Source organism: Corylus avellana, chromosome ca6, assembly GCF_901000735.1.
Source record: "Corylus avellana chromosome ca6, CavTom2PMs-1.0".
NCBI classification, from domain to species: Eukaryota; Viridiplantae; Streptophyta; class Magnoliopsida; order Fagales; family Betulaceae; genus Corylus; species Corylus avellana.
Window position 1 is genome coordinate 1,916,300 of NC_081546.1, and position 14,476 is coordinate 1,930,775.

At 35.8% G+C, this 14,476-nt stretch overlaps 1 protein-coding gene across 1 annotated transcript; it reads right to left on the bottom strand.

The window, feature by feature from the left end:
- Positions 1-1,063: 1,063 nt before the first annotated feature.
- On the bottom strand, positions 1,064-14,138 carry LOC132183947 (exocyst complex component SEC3A). The gene is made up of 25 exons (XM_059597419.1): positions 13,792-14,138; positions 13,349-13,419; positions 12,843-12,923; positions 12,531-12,598; positions 12,310-12,412; positions 12,072-12,217; positions 10,683-10,800; positions 10,463-10,567; positions 9,861-9,962; positions 9,619-9,756; positions 8,850-8,978; positions 8,674-8,754; positions 8,496-8,570; positions 6,869-7,042; positions 6,654-6,795; positions 6,467-6,531; positions 5,446-5,616; positions 5,274-5,353; positions 4,312-4,393; positions 2,880-2,977; positions 2,662-2,770; positions 2,497-2,565; positions 1,834-1,899; positions 1,665-1,754; positions 1,064-1,270 (listed from the first exon to the last, which is right to left on the bottom strand). Exons 1-25 carry the CDS (start codon positions 13,964-13,966, stop codon positions 1,160-1,162), a joined length of 2,649 nt encoding a protein of 882 aa, XP_059453402.1. The 5' UTR covers positions 13,967-14,138; the 3' UTR covers positions 1,064-1,159.
- Positions 14,139-14,476: the final 338 nt, after the last annotated feature.

The following is a 14,476-nucleotide window of genomic DNA, read 5'->3' on the forward strand; positions in this document are numbered from 1 at the left end:
TTATTATTATTATTATTATTATTTGGAGAAGTAAATACATTTGTGATTTGTTGAAAAAAAAAGTGGCCGGTTCCTCCCCTTTTTCAAACATAAAATAAAGGTTATGGCTGAAAATGTGAATGCAAATGCGGTTATCATTTTAAGTATCTCCATCTACATTTGCCTCATGCAATTACCATTTACATTGCTGGGTTATTGCGGTTATTAAAAGTAGTTAATATTATTTGTTATATGCATTTGAAGTAATTGGACTTTTGGGCCTTTTCTAGGTTTCTATTGATTTTTTTTTAGCTTTGCTTTTAGGTATAAAAAAAAAAAACCCGAACATAACATAAACAACTGGCCCTTACCAAATCCAAAACGACATTATTTTGGTGAAATTATATATATATATATATATATATAAAATGAGAATGTGGATGCTGCATACCTTACCATTATCCGCATCCACATATGTAAATTGTAGTTTTTGTTAATCGTATTTGCATTTAAACTTGCGATTAGAGACCATCTTTTTACCCTCTTATCATCTTTTTATCCAATGTTAATTTTGAAAACCAAAAAACCGTCCTTAGCATTACTCCTTATTTATTCCATTATTCCTTCGTGAGTGTCATCAAGACTACTATAACTTGAATTGATGCGACATTTCACAGCACTTTTCATTGAATAAAACACTAGAGTTGTGAAGAAAATAAGGTAATAAACCACGTAACAAACTGATGCACTCGCATGCCAACCCAATCCCACTTCTAAGAATATCGAACTGATGCACTTATGTTTGAGCTTGGGCTTAATTATAGATCAAGTATATATCAAAGGCCGCCATGAACTTGATTTTTAAATAAATAAACACAAACAACCTTAATTATTGTTTATGTTCGTTGACTTAACACACGAACCATCTATTAACAACAGGAACCAACAGACGTGGGGGAAAAGCCTATTCATGCACAATATATATATACCGTGTAATTATACAAGAGTTTATTCAACCTATTTCGACTACCAAGAGATGCTCGAAAATGCTGGTACAGTAAATCAAATTATATGGAAAAATGGGTTAAAAGAATAAATAGAGCAGGCTACACCTCTTTATTCAAAAAGAAACTATTCAAAGATTATACAATACTCTCTCTCTCTCTCTCTCTCTCTCTCTCTACATGGGAGCCAGAAGCTCTCTCATTTCTGCGGCAGATGGGATGGTCTCTGAGGGGTAAATCTTGGCAACAAGTTGAGCAAAACTTTCATACTTGTCTAGGAACTCCTTCTGCCAAAATACAAAACAACCTCCATTAGCATTGTCAACAAGCACCATACTAAGCTCATTAATAGTGTATACAACATTAGGAAATAAGGGATCAAACTCAAAACAGCATATTAACTCTCAGTGACCACATGATATTAGTTTAATTTCTTAACATCCTCAAACAAATGAAGAGCAATCCAACACCAAAAACTACCTAAGGAATGTAGGATGTCTACTCAGTGATGATCTTATCCCTTCATAACTACTTTTCGTTTTACATAACTACTTCAAATAATTAGAATCAGAGTTTTGCAACATCCAGATACCAAATTTCTCACAGTGCCAAAAAACTTATAAAAGAGAGCCTTCAGATACAAAGCCCTGAACATCATTTAGAAAAACAAATCCAACTTACCTTGCACTTATCCCATAAAGAAGGCAACAGTTCCTCTGAAGTTAAATTCTTCTGCAACTTCTTATACATTGCAGCGATGGACTTGTCAACCTGTATCGAGTAAGCCACAATATTATAACCAAAGCATGTTTCAAGCTAGGGAAAGGATAATCTAGGACTAGCCACTTACCCCAGATAAACTGGATTTTAATATCTTTCGGAGATCCATTTTTGACAATCCAAGCTGAAATGGAATCTGAAATTTAAGGAGTAATGATATTATAAGGCACAACATTGAGCGGATTAATAAATGCCAAGGGAAGTTAATAAAAACAATAAAAAATGGCTATAAGAGGGATAGCAACCACTAGAACCAAACAGTTCACATTAAACATCTACATTTAAAATAAACCTAGAACTAAATTACCCTAGTACTGGAGCCAAAAGTGCTTTCTGGATATAAGTCTTAACATGGAGAATAGTACCATGAACAGTTTTTGAATTCATTAAACAGAAGACCATGGCAGAAGTGTTAAATGACAAACTTTGCTACATAATCCCCAACTTTGAGACAGCTTTACAGAGACAAATTATATGGATTTTAAGCTATTCAAGGATGTATTCGTCACCAAACTTAAAGACATTTAAAGAAAAAATAATTTTGAACTTAAAACATCTCTTATTCCAAAAAGTGAGTTGTATTCGGTACAGCAATTACTTCTCAAAAAAAAACATCAAGTGATGTTCTGCATAAATACCAATTAAAGGAATTTAAGATATTCTGAGAAGCTATCTGATTGAACATGCTTAACAAAATATGAACCTAGGATGATACAGTCATCAACATGCTAACCTCTTCTGGCGTGATTGTGTACATCAGATCCTCGATTTTTTTAGCAAACTGGAAAAGTCGCTCAAATTGCTGCAGAAAACGTAATGAGGATGTGGACATTCCCAATAAAATATCAAGATGCAACAAATGTGGAAAAACACTAGGCAATAAAGGTGGATTACTTACATAGTAAATAATCACGCTGATATGACGTGTGCAAGCTTGTTCATAAGCTTCACTTGCCTGGTGATAAAATTTGGCCAATGTAGGCACAACATTGGCCAGGTCATACAAGCTGCATGTAAGTGTTTCTAATCAGCTAAGTGAACTAGATAGAGATTATGAAGCATAACCTTTTTTCCCTTGATACAACTTATAACTAGCCGGCAAATGGGAAAAAATACCTATTCTGAAAAGCTGCATAGTTCTCTAATAGAAATATATCAGCATATTTGGGATCTGTTTGTGCAATTTTCTCCAATGTAACAAACATTATGCTAACCTGTCAAAAAAATCTTCCCAGTGTAAGGAACATATAGATATGCAACACAGTACGTAATAACCAAAACCCCTATTGCAAGAGTTTCATTAAATAAATCAAATCAACAAACATAAGATATTTATTTTTCAAAAGTAATCGACAAATATCATTAAAAGCAACAAACACAAGATATTATCCAAGATAATTAAAAAAACCAAATTAACAAGCAAAAGATATCATCAACAATAATTATCACACTGCCTGCAGCTCTAATTCTAGATTTGATAATTTGGTGGAAAAGGTTTCTCCCAAAAAAATTTAGATATCCATGGGATGTTGACATCTTGCTTACTACTCTCGTCCCAATAATGCCTGTATTTCATAATACAAAAATGGAAAGGTGGACCATCGTTTTCAACAGCAAAAATGTAGAACAAACGAGAATCGCAAAAATCACATGGCCAAATAAGGCAAAGTGAGGAGAGAGAGAGAGAAGAACCTAGGTGGAAGAGAGAAAGGAGTGGGAAGAGAAAGAGAGAATCATTTTTAATTTTTAATTTTTTTTTTTTTTTTTTTTTATAATTTGACACTGGGTATCCGAAGCTTTTGCTCCAACTAATCCCGGGGGTGTACAGGCCCTCGGAAAGGAGTTTCCCGCAAATACACCTCGGTTAATTCAAGGGACGAACCCCTAGTCCGATGGTCCCAATAAGTGTGTTGCATGGGTTTCGAACCTAAGACCATGAGGAGTATACTCAAAGTCCTAGACTGTCCAACCACTTGGCCAACCACTTTTCATAATTTATTCCATCAAAGTCTGCCTTCATTGGAATACAAGAGACACTTCAATAGACTACTGGACTAAACCCTAGGGCAACATCCATTTATGGACTTATCTAACATAATATAGAGCAACACCCATTATTGAATTACCCAAAGTAATCTAGGGCAATCACCTATTCATTGAATTACTAAAAACAGCACCATTGACTCTTAAAAAATTAAATAAAACATAAAATTATTAGGACCCAATTAACTCCTTGTACCACACTGCATCAAAAAATTCTTTCCTATCTGTATGGGTTTTTGTCTGGGTGAGCCAAGAGAAAAATTTTCTCTCAAAAGAAACCAACACCTGATAATTAATGAATTATTATTGTGATTTATTACTACTTTTGCTATTACCTTTCGTTTAGAAACCGAATGAAAGGACCTAATTAAAATTTCATTAAAAGAAAGAAAAGGGCAAGCATAACTTGTACTCCTGCCTGTGATAGAGCCATCATGTTGTTCAATGCACTGTACCACTCATTACAGCAATAGCACGAATACATGTTTAAGAAAAAAGTACTTACAAATTTTGTGTATGCTTGATCAACCAAATCCCTAGATTGTCCTTGGATGTACTGCTCCATGCGTGTTGCAAGAGTTGCAAATCTATGCAAAAGCGTGTGCAAAACAGATTGAAACAAACTTAGCCTATGGTTTTGATGGTATTCATTCCAGAAGCATAAAAACCTTTTGCTGCCAAACCATTCTAGCACAAGCAATATCTTTAGCTAATTATGTAATCACTTAAATAATGTAAATTTTCTCAATTTAGCGTTCATTACTAATCTATAACATTTGGGTAATATTTCTGAATCCAGTATGTCCAGTGTAAAATATCCAGAGGCAACACATTACTGAATTTGTTTGTTAATAAATAACCACAAAACATCTTTGACCAATAAAAACTCCTCCAAGTATCACAATCTTCAATCCACCAATACAAAGAGCATATCAACCTCAGTAAGTTTCATGCTCTCAAATCAAGTTGCAAAGCATAACAGTCCTATTAGCTCATTACTCAGCAACTTTGTGCCATATTGGCACAACCGAACTACAAATTTGTAATGTCCAATACTTTACTTGTCCCGTATAAAAGTTCATCCAATTCTACCCATGCCGTAAATGCACCATGATTTCTTTGCCCTTTAAGTGTTAATACTTAGAGAGGACAAACATGGAACATAAACATTATCTACTGTAGTTAATGTGCAATTAATTCATCTCACTGAAGACTGAGAATTGAACAAGATGGCAAATATAAAATGTAGATATTCCCTTGCTTCTACGGCTCATGTATATTTTCAGGAAATTTTGAACAAAAATAAATTAGAAACACAAGCTTCTTATTACTACCCTTTTCTGAATTCTAAATTTCGTATCAGCTAATGAAAAAGTGTAATGTCTAAATTTCAATTGCCATATATTCTCAAGAAGTCATTAATTTGCATCAGATAGAAGAAGCATAAGCCTCCAGTTTCCACTTTACCGTGGAATGTATGATAAGACACCCATCTGCCTAACATTGCGCTCATTCTTTTCAATCTGGTGACAAGCTTCATCCACAAACTGCAGTACAATTCAAAAGTTACATGGATACAAATCATGCTCTTCATAATGCACTTGGCCATGATCTGTTTCTGATTAAAGTTGAAACTTACACGGCTGAACTGCATAGAAATTCTTGACTCTAGGTCACCGAGCAAGAGTCGCACAAATCCTGCTGCGTCCGCTTTCTGACCTGAGAGATAGCGCTCCGTAATTCCATGCATTGATATGCAGCGCAAAGGATCAATCTTGTATGCCCAGTCCACCACAGCATAAAAGTCTTCCTGAAATTCATACAAATTGGCACCTTCTAACAAAACTAAATTAAGCCCTGCAAACCTCCAACCAGTGCCTAGTAAACAACTTTACAAGTAGAATATAGAAGACAGTGATGAAGAAGATGGAGCCACTTTACAACACTCTCCCATGTTATAAAACTTAAAAATTAGACAGAGATAGAAGAAAATCTTAAAATCAAGTGAATTATTAACAGGCACCAAAAAAACATAGTTAGCTTCACTCCAGTATATCTGGGTGCTCTGCATTTTTGTCACTAAAAATTAGTAATACATTGTGTAGAATATCCCCTAGTCAAACCATCATCCCCTTTATCTGTTCCTTTTATTAAGTTGACAACTTGGCTCATTCCATACAAACGACCAGGAGTTGGACCTTTGACCATTTTATAACCCCTCCTCCTCTGTACAAAGAAACCATTTATTCCCCTCCATATATAATTTTCAATATAATCTTACGAACCAACCAGGTACCACTATGTAAACTTAAATTCTTATTGACAGAACCTTGCTTGACATGAATCTCCACTTGACACCTATCAAAATGTGTATAAGGTGACAGAATGCCCTTCAAAAAAGTAACACCTGGCATTACTTCCAGTTCTAAGCTCCTTAGTAATCATCCATTGAGATCCTCATCCTGATTGGATGATCATAATAACACATATTGGGTTTGCAAGTTTTGGCCAAAGAACATGATCTGAATTCTGAAATGACATCCACAAATTTACATGTTTCTCTTTCCAAAAACTAATGGGAACTTTTTTTATAAGGAAAACATGTAAGCAAAAGCAATTGCAAATGCCAAAGGCTCATGTGAGTATAGTGTAAAGATTACTTGGATTCCATCAAGTAAGTTCTGAAGAGATTCATTTAGTGCTGCAAGCTCTGCTGAATTTTTACCTACAAAATAAAATAATTTCATTTTAATGTCACACTTCGAGAACTAAGAGTTGCATAACTTCATAACACGCATCACAGACAAACATAAAAAAGACTAATGGCTGGTTAGAGAAAAAAAATACCAGTTTTACTGTCATTGTCATCAATATCCATAATTCCCAAATCATCGTCGTCGTCATATCCATTTTTATTACCATTAACGAGACCGCCTGGAGGAACAAGGGCAGGAACTTCAAAGCACATGAAGTGCGCAAAAAAAGAACTCTGCAGTTTGCACCATATTAGTACTGAATATAACTTAATTTCTGCAACATATGTATATAATTAGGACTCTAACCTCATCTACAAGGAGTGGGATAAAAATTGTCAGCATCTTGGCATAAGCCTCAGAAACTGTAGAAGTGTCTGCAGCATTCACATTCTGACCAGTACCTGTGGAAGGTTCAAGCCAGACAGTTGGATTTCTCGATGCTTTTGTACTAGCACGAAGCTCATTTGCAAATTCACGAGCCTGTAAATAATTAAAAGAAATGTCAAACCATATTTTATAACTGACTGAAATAATCAATTGTCAGAATTTCCAACAACTAATATCAAACCCAAGATATGGATAACAAGAACAGTTAATTAACTTGTATAAAACACTGTTGCAACCCTAATGTCATCCATCCCTATTTAGAATGAAGACATAAAGAATCACCATAAAGCAAGTTTCACGTATCAACTTAGTGGATGACCCCTCTAAATAATTAATAAGAGACTGCCTAATACAAAGTGTACACAGAACAATTTCTTTAACACAAAGTAGCACCCCATGTTTCGAAGAAGTCAGTGAATAAACATTCATCAAAAAAAAAAAGTTCGGTGAATAAACTAAATTCGAAAAGATGTCAGAGAAAATTTAATGTGTAATCTTCATGCTTCCACCATAGGCAGAATGTTGAAGATAGCAAATGGACATAACAGATTTCACTTTTCTGGTAGGTGGGAGAGGGGGGAAGATGGGGTTTTCTATATGCAAACTCAGCTTCCTGAAAATGAAGTGATGTCCCAGCAAACAAAGTCAAAGTTACCAAAGAAGCCTATGAAAAGTCGTAACAGGGTGTTTGGGAGCCACAGCTGAACAAGCCAGGAGATATGTTTAGCAAATAAGGGGTCTGCATTTATGTGTAAAGTCACTAAACTTAAATTCCAACCATATGGACAGAGCATGGCAATTGGAAAGAAGTACAAAAATAAATATATACGATTGACCAGTGCAATATTAGCAGTTATAACCATATTCAAGTCAACCCTGTTTTGAAGATATCTGATGAGATCAGTTAAACTATCATGCCATGCACGCTGACCTAATCTTTTGCTAGACAAGACAATGACCCAACCTATCTACTAGAGTTTTAAGTTAAATGTTTTCGACTGCTGTGGCTCGTCTTTCAGAAAGCGTGGAGATCAAAAACAAATATATCTGTCAGATAAGACACTTCCAGTCAAGCAAAGCTAGAATAGATAAAGCCAAGCATGCAAAATTGTTCAAATATTGAAGGACAGCTATGCTGGAGCTTTGCAGTTACAGTGGCAAATTTAAAAGTTGAAATTATTCTCTATGAACAAGTAAGGCTGATGATAGCTGAAGCCAATGAACCCCCCTTGAATTACTTCAATTTTAAATTGGTACAAAATTGAATCAGCGCAAATGAGGCAGCAATTCAACCTCCTATTACCAAATGGATAGTGATCACAGATTTACTATAAAAGAATGCAGTTATTCTCCAGTTGATTGGCATGTATATGCAGAAACCTAGCCTGCCCATGATAAACCATAGGGATTAAGAGAAATCATAGCATCTAGCTCTTCACTTAAAAATAAAGTTCTACAACCTTAACATGAGATGAATATATTGACAGTATATACTAAAACTAAACTAAAATCAAGATAATGTTATAGAAGATTTGTGTTCCCTGACCTCCCGACGAAGAAGCAAGTTTAGGGAGCTACAATAAGCTTTTCTCAGTGAACCCAGGCAATTCTTATCAAGACTCTGCACATACAAACAGTTAAAATAATGAGGAAAAGAAGCACATGCGGGCATGTGTGCAGACAAATAGCTTTCAACATTTACTGCAATTTGCCTCAAAATTGACCTTTAAATGTTGTAGAAGGCGAGCGTATGTCCTGCATTTGTATCGCAAATCAGCATGATCAGGCCTCTTTAACTGTCCCCGCTGTTCAAAAAAGCAAACAAGCAATGCGTAGAGTTAAACCACAAAAATTATTATCATTCCCAAGTAAACAACATGATGACAGGGAAAAGAAGTACCTGAGAAAAGTAACTCTTGTCGGCTATCATGAAGTCCACCAGGCTGGCAAAGTAGTTTCTCAAAAACTCAGAAGCTCTCCTGACAAATGTACTTTTTAACTTTTCAAGCTCTGCTCGCTTCTCTTTAACCTATGAAATTTCGGCCACTACCATTAAAATGAGACAATTTGCAGAATATATTGTATTCTAAAAAAGTCATTCTGATATGGCTCCATGGGCCATGATTAATAAAGAACATATTAGCCAATTATAAAGTTTTTCTCTAATCTTGATTCCAATATCAACTGCCAGTATCTTGGCTACGTATTTATTTTTTTTTCTCTTCTATGTATTTATTATCAAACCATGGTCCTCATGGTATCCGCTATGGAGTGGGAACTTAAAATTTTCTGTAGCTCTACTTCATCGTTACAGCTGCCCCATCCCCTCCAACACACACACAAACACAAAAAGCCATAAAGAGTAATCACGCTTTTCATTATAGGTAAACACAACACATGCACCCATACAAGAGTGAACCTGTGACCTCACCCTCCCATCTGTGGGGGAAGGAGATGCCATTTGGCCCAAAGATCATTGACAGCTAAAGTTATCTCCAAATTCTGGAATTTTCAGATCATATGGATCGTCCCACAATATTAGTCCATTCTATAGCTTATAGAAAGAACAATGGAAAGTTCTATATTATCTAGAACAACAGCCTGCTAGACCACATAATTGATTAAAGAAGAAAAAATATGAAAAACAAAGAAAAAGGCTGAGTGCATACAGCTCGCATGTTTGCATAAGTGGGATCCAAATTAGGTACTTCAAGGCCACGCAAAGCACCAGTTAGCCACTCACATGCTTCTATATTTTGAAGCATACAAGCCTCATCAAATGAACCTCCTGTCAAACATGCTGCATACTACAACCAAGGAAATGTCATTAGAAAGACCAACAAAAGCCTAAACAACTGAACCAAACTCACACAAGTAATCCAATTTTTAAAAAGAAAGATCAACAAAGTACCTCTGAAGGGACACGCAATCGTTCTAGAAGCTTATCAAGTTCCTCAATGAGAGATTTATTATTCACAGATTGCATCTCCAACTTGTTATTGCGGGTTTCTATCTGGATATGAATCAAGAAGGTTACAGGCCAACTTAAGAAGAGTCAAGCACACAAGTTAATAACTTGCATGTCCAAAATCTTGCTAAATACATAACTTTCAAAAGCAAAAACATCATTTAGTGTGATTAGCCATGTTGGTGACATGGCATATAGAGCAATTACTCTTTAGACAAACCCTAATACAATTATGATAGCAATTCAAGTCAAATCCAGCAGGTGGCTGCAATAAAGCTGCATTTTTTTCATCAACAAAGTCCCAAGTGACCAAAACCTCAGGCAGAAGGCAGCTACATGGCCTTGAGCAGGGACACATTGATAAATATGCGCGTCTTTGTGCGTGCACGGTTTTTTTTTTTTTGTGGGGTTGGGCGGCTATATCATTTTAGTTGAGTTTAAGAATGTGGTTTGTTCCCTTACAAGCTAGGTAAACAAAAAAGTGGGCCAGCCAGGAATACAAGAGAAACATCACATGAACACAATTAGTATGTAGAAGTCCCTACCGACTCAATGTCCTCTCTCATGTGCCTAAGTTTCACATTAAAGATGCCTAACCATTCATCCATGTCGTCAACACAATTTGTTGCTGCTTCAAGCCCTTGCAATACCTGCAAGACCCACAAATCAAAAATAAATCACAATGCTAGCTGTCATCTTTAAGTGATAACCATAAACAGCAAAACCATTCATCAAGTGTTCCAGAAAAAAGAGAATAAAAATCACCTCATCTATCAAAGGTTCACTTTCCAAAATGGCATGCACATTTGCAGCTTCCAAAGCCAGAAGCTCTCTCTTCAACCTTTCAGAAAATGCCTCTGCCTCGCCGATGCCCATGACATAACTGCAAGCCACACCATTTTTGGAAAACTCAACCATATTGAGAGAGTTTTAACAAATAGAACTATAAGAGTGGTGCAAAAAAGGTGGTAATTGGCTTTCTTTTTCAGTAATAACCAGAATTAGCATTTAAGAATTTCAAAAAGTAGGAGTATAACACTACAACTCTCAAACTATTCTTCATCAATCAAGAAAAATTAGGATGCAATCAGCAATTCCTTCTTCAACAAGAACATGAAATCCAACCCAAGCCCTAGGTCTACCAAACTTCGGGACATTAACAGAATATGGAACTAAAAGAAAATAAAATAACATCCTGCAAATCCTCTATGTAAAAGCTAGACGAGAACAAAAAGGGAGTGGCCCACTTGGCATTTTCTTTAGCACAAAAGCTGTATGAAATGGATATTTCTTGGTCCACTAGTGCCTACAAAATCAGAAGACAATTGTGTACATAGCTTTTTATGGCCAGTTATGCTTGATGGAATAAAAATTGCATTGTGAAGAAACATTGAACTGCAATATTATGATTTCACTTAATTAGACGTGGCAAACATTAATTCTGTTTATTGCACTCGTGGGATAATGTAGATACACTTGATATTAACATGAGGTAAATTCAAGAATACTGGCATTGTCGCATGCACTGTATATACCAGATAATCCACCAGTAGGAGAGGTTTATTCAAGTTGAAGGCACCACAATGTCAGGATGACGCCAAAATAAACATAGGTAAAATCTTTTAAAAATGTGTGAACTACATTTAAAAGAATAAATTACTAACCTATCACAGTGTGTACTGGCATCAATGCAGATTGCAAACCCCAGCTAATTTGCATGTCTAAACTATTTATCAAAAAGCTCACATGCCTAAACCCATTTCCATTTATCTAGACCTCAAAGCATAGATTCTAAACAATTGAAGTCAAAGTATGGTCTCCACCTTTAAGCTCCTGTTTTTGATGTTTTGTTTGAAATTGAAACTCATACTGTTGAGAAAATTTCAATAGTCTTGTATTGTTAGTATCGAATGACAACAGGCACTCTTTATCAAATATCAACCATCCATCCCCAATTATTCAAACAACAGTAGAAGACACAAATAAATAGTCCAATCTCAGAACAAAGAAAGCTAACAATACAAATATTCCCAAAAGTAACATGACAACAGACAATCTTTATCAAATATCAACCATCCATCCCAAATGAATCTAACAACAGAAGGCCCAAATAAATATTTCCACCTCAGAACAATGAAAGCTAACAATACATACGTTCCCAAAAGCGCCTCCATATCCTCCTCCTCAGCCTGGGAGACAAGTTCTTTTTCAACGGTCACTTTCAAGTCACTTTCAGTCACTGCCGTTGCGACTGGCCCATCCTGTATGTTCCTTTGAGTACTCGCTACGGGTGTATTTTCCTATTCAACGGATAATGAAATGAGGTCTAAGTCTGTTAGACTGTAAAACTTCACATGAGATAATCAGAATGGAAGAAGATCATCATATACACCTTCGCCCAAAGAGCCATCTCCACAACATCTATGCCAACAACTTTGGGAAGACGACCCAGTACATCTTTGCAGATATTTAAGATACAAAACAAAAGGCGGTTCCTATAAGAAAATATATGCATAGAGAGAATCAGTAACTAAATACAATTTATTCCCTAGGCAACGTGATAACACCATAAAATAGGATATACTTAAGTGTGCATTGCTCCCATGAAATTACCTATCATCAATATTGCGCATGGTCCATTGAGGTGGAGCAACACTTTGGCTTCTGAGGTTGTCGAAACCCTATAAGAATTTCAATCAGAAGCTAAAGGAAGAAAGAGTCTGTGTTTGTATGGGTATTGTAGGTACATACACTAAGAAAATAAAAACCAATCTTCAGAGATTTCGAGTAAAAGTTTCCTCTTATTTTGGTAGAGTGCTACATGCATATTCTTTGACACAAACTGTCCTCAGGCAGTGTTTAGACAATTAGAATCCACATGTAACATAGAGTTGTATGAAAGGCACATTAGAGATTGAGCATTACCAGCGTAAATGTAAATCCACTGGGATCATTTGCTATAACCTCAACCTTCGACAGATGCTTTAACTTGTACAATTTTGCAGGCTGCAGATGCAAGCAATTTCCTCAAAAAGTTAAATTAAAAAGATGATTGAAAAGATTTACAGAATCAAAAATAGATAGGAAGTAATGCAACTCACTTTTGACACAAACTATCCACTCTTTTCAAATTTTATTTGAGTGGATAGGAAGTAACATTGCCTTCTGTCACCAATGCTTATTCTCTTTTTCCAAAGTGCATAATTTTGTTAGATCACACAAGCCTATAAATTGGCAGAGCCAGCCTCATGGATCCTAAACTTACAACCAAACAGCTGACAGGCTGTGGTCAGCAATGATCACATGCACATTGGGCTTTGGTGAGGCTTGTGTTCATATTACTATGCCTATATCCATTTTAGGATAATAGAGTTCAAAAACATTTTGAACAGTTCTGTAATGAATTAAATCAAAGTAAATTTGAAAATTACCTCAAGAACTCCTCCAGTGGAATATTTCAAGACTCGAAGAAAAGCTTTTATCCGCTGACCTTTCGATTTTGCTGCACTATCCACACACATTCATTAACTATGCCACACAAATCAAATTCCATAAATGAAACTTGCGGATCATTTTAACATGTGGTAGATTAAACATCTCTATGTGCATGTATGTGAGGGTGTATACATATATATCATTAGGAAACATCTGAATGATTAATCACCACTTCTGGGTGAACTCTATGTGGCACCAATTTAAATTTACAATGAACCGCATTTTCGCTTTCAACATTCCCCAACGACACAAGCTCAAAAGAATTGAAATTAATCGTATTCCAGTCAAACGGGACAAAATTCACATCTTAAATTGGGATAAAACTGACAGATGAGGATAATCACATAGCTCAAGAGCAAGAAATGGTAGTACTACGCACTGGAGAGAGCGAGAACCCTGGGCTTGGCCATCTGACGGCCTATCTTGCCGGACTTGCCCCAGATCCCTCGGCTCTTGGCCACGCGGATCGACATCACGATCTTCTGCTTCGTTCCCTCGATCGCGGCCTCGCATGCTCGCCTCAGCTCCTCGTCGTCTGCGCTCGATTTCGCCATTTTTTTGATTTGTGCCTTTCGACTCTTGGATTCACACAGAAAAAAAGAGAGAAATATCGGTGGGAAATGGAAGCGAAAATTGAAGAAAAAAAGTCGTGCATGTGCGAAAAAAAATAAATAAATAAAGTTCGGGTTCGTAGAATTGTTTACGGGTCAGTTATTGGGTCTTATGACAAACTGGGTCTGGGTTCGTTTCTTGCAATTGTTTTGTTTGAAAAAGTGTTCAGATTTAATATAAAAATGTGAAAAATATTTGAAAAAGTATTTTTTCAGTGCAGTTCATATTTAAAAGGACAATGCTAAATATAAAATAAGTCCTTGAATAAATGCGCATGTATAGATAACTCTTTTTTTTTTTTTCTTCTTCTTTTTTTTTTCCTTTTTTGCTTTATAAAGCCTAAGTATTTTGCAATTTTTAATTGGATCCTTCTTATGTTTTCCTGTCCAAATAATTGACATCCGTGAGTGCCACATCATAATTTTGTCATCTCAAATTAATTTTTTTTTAAA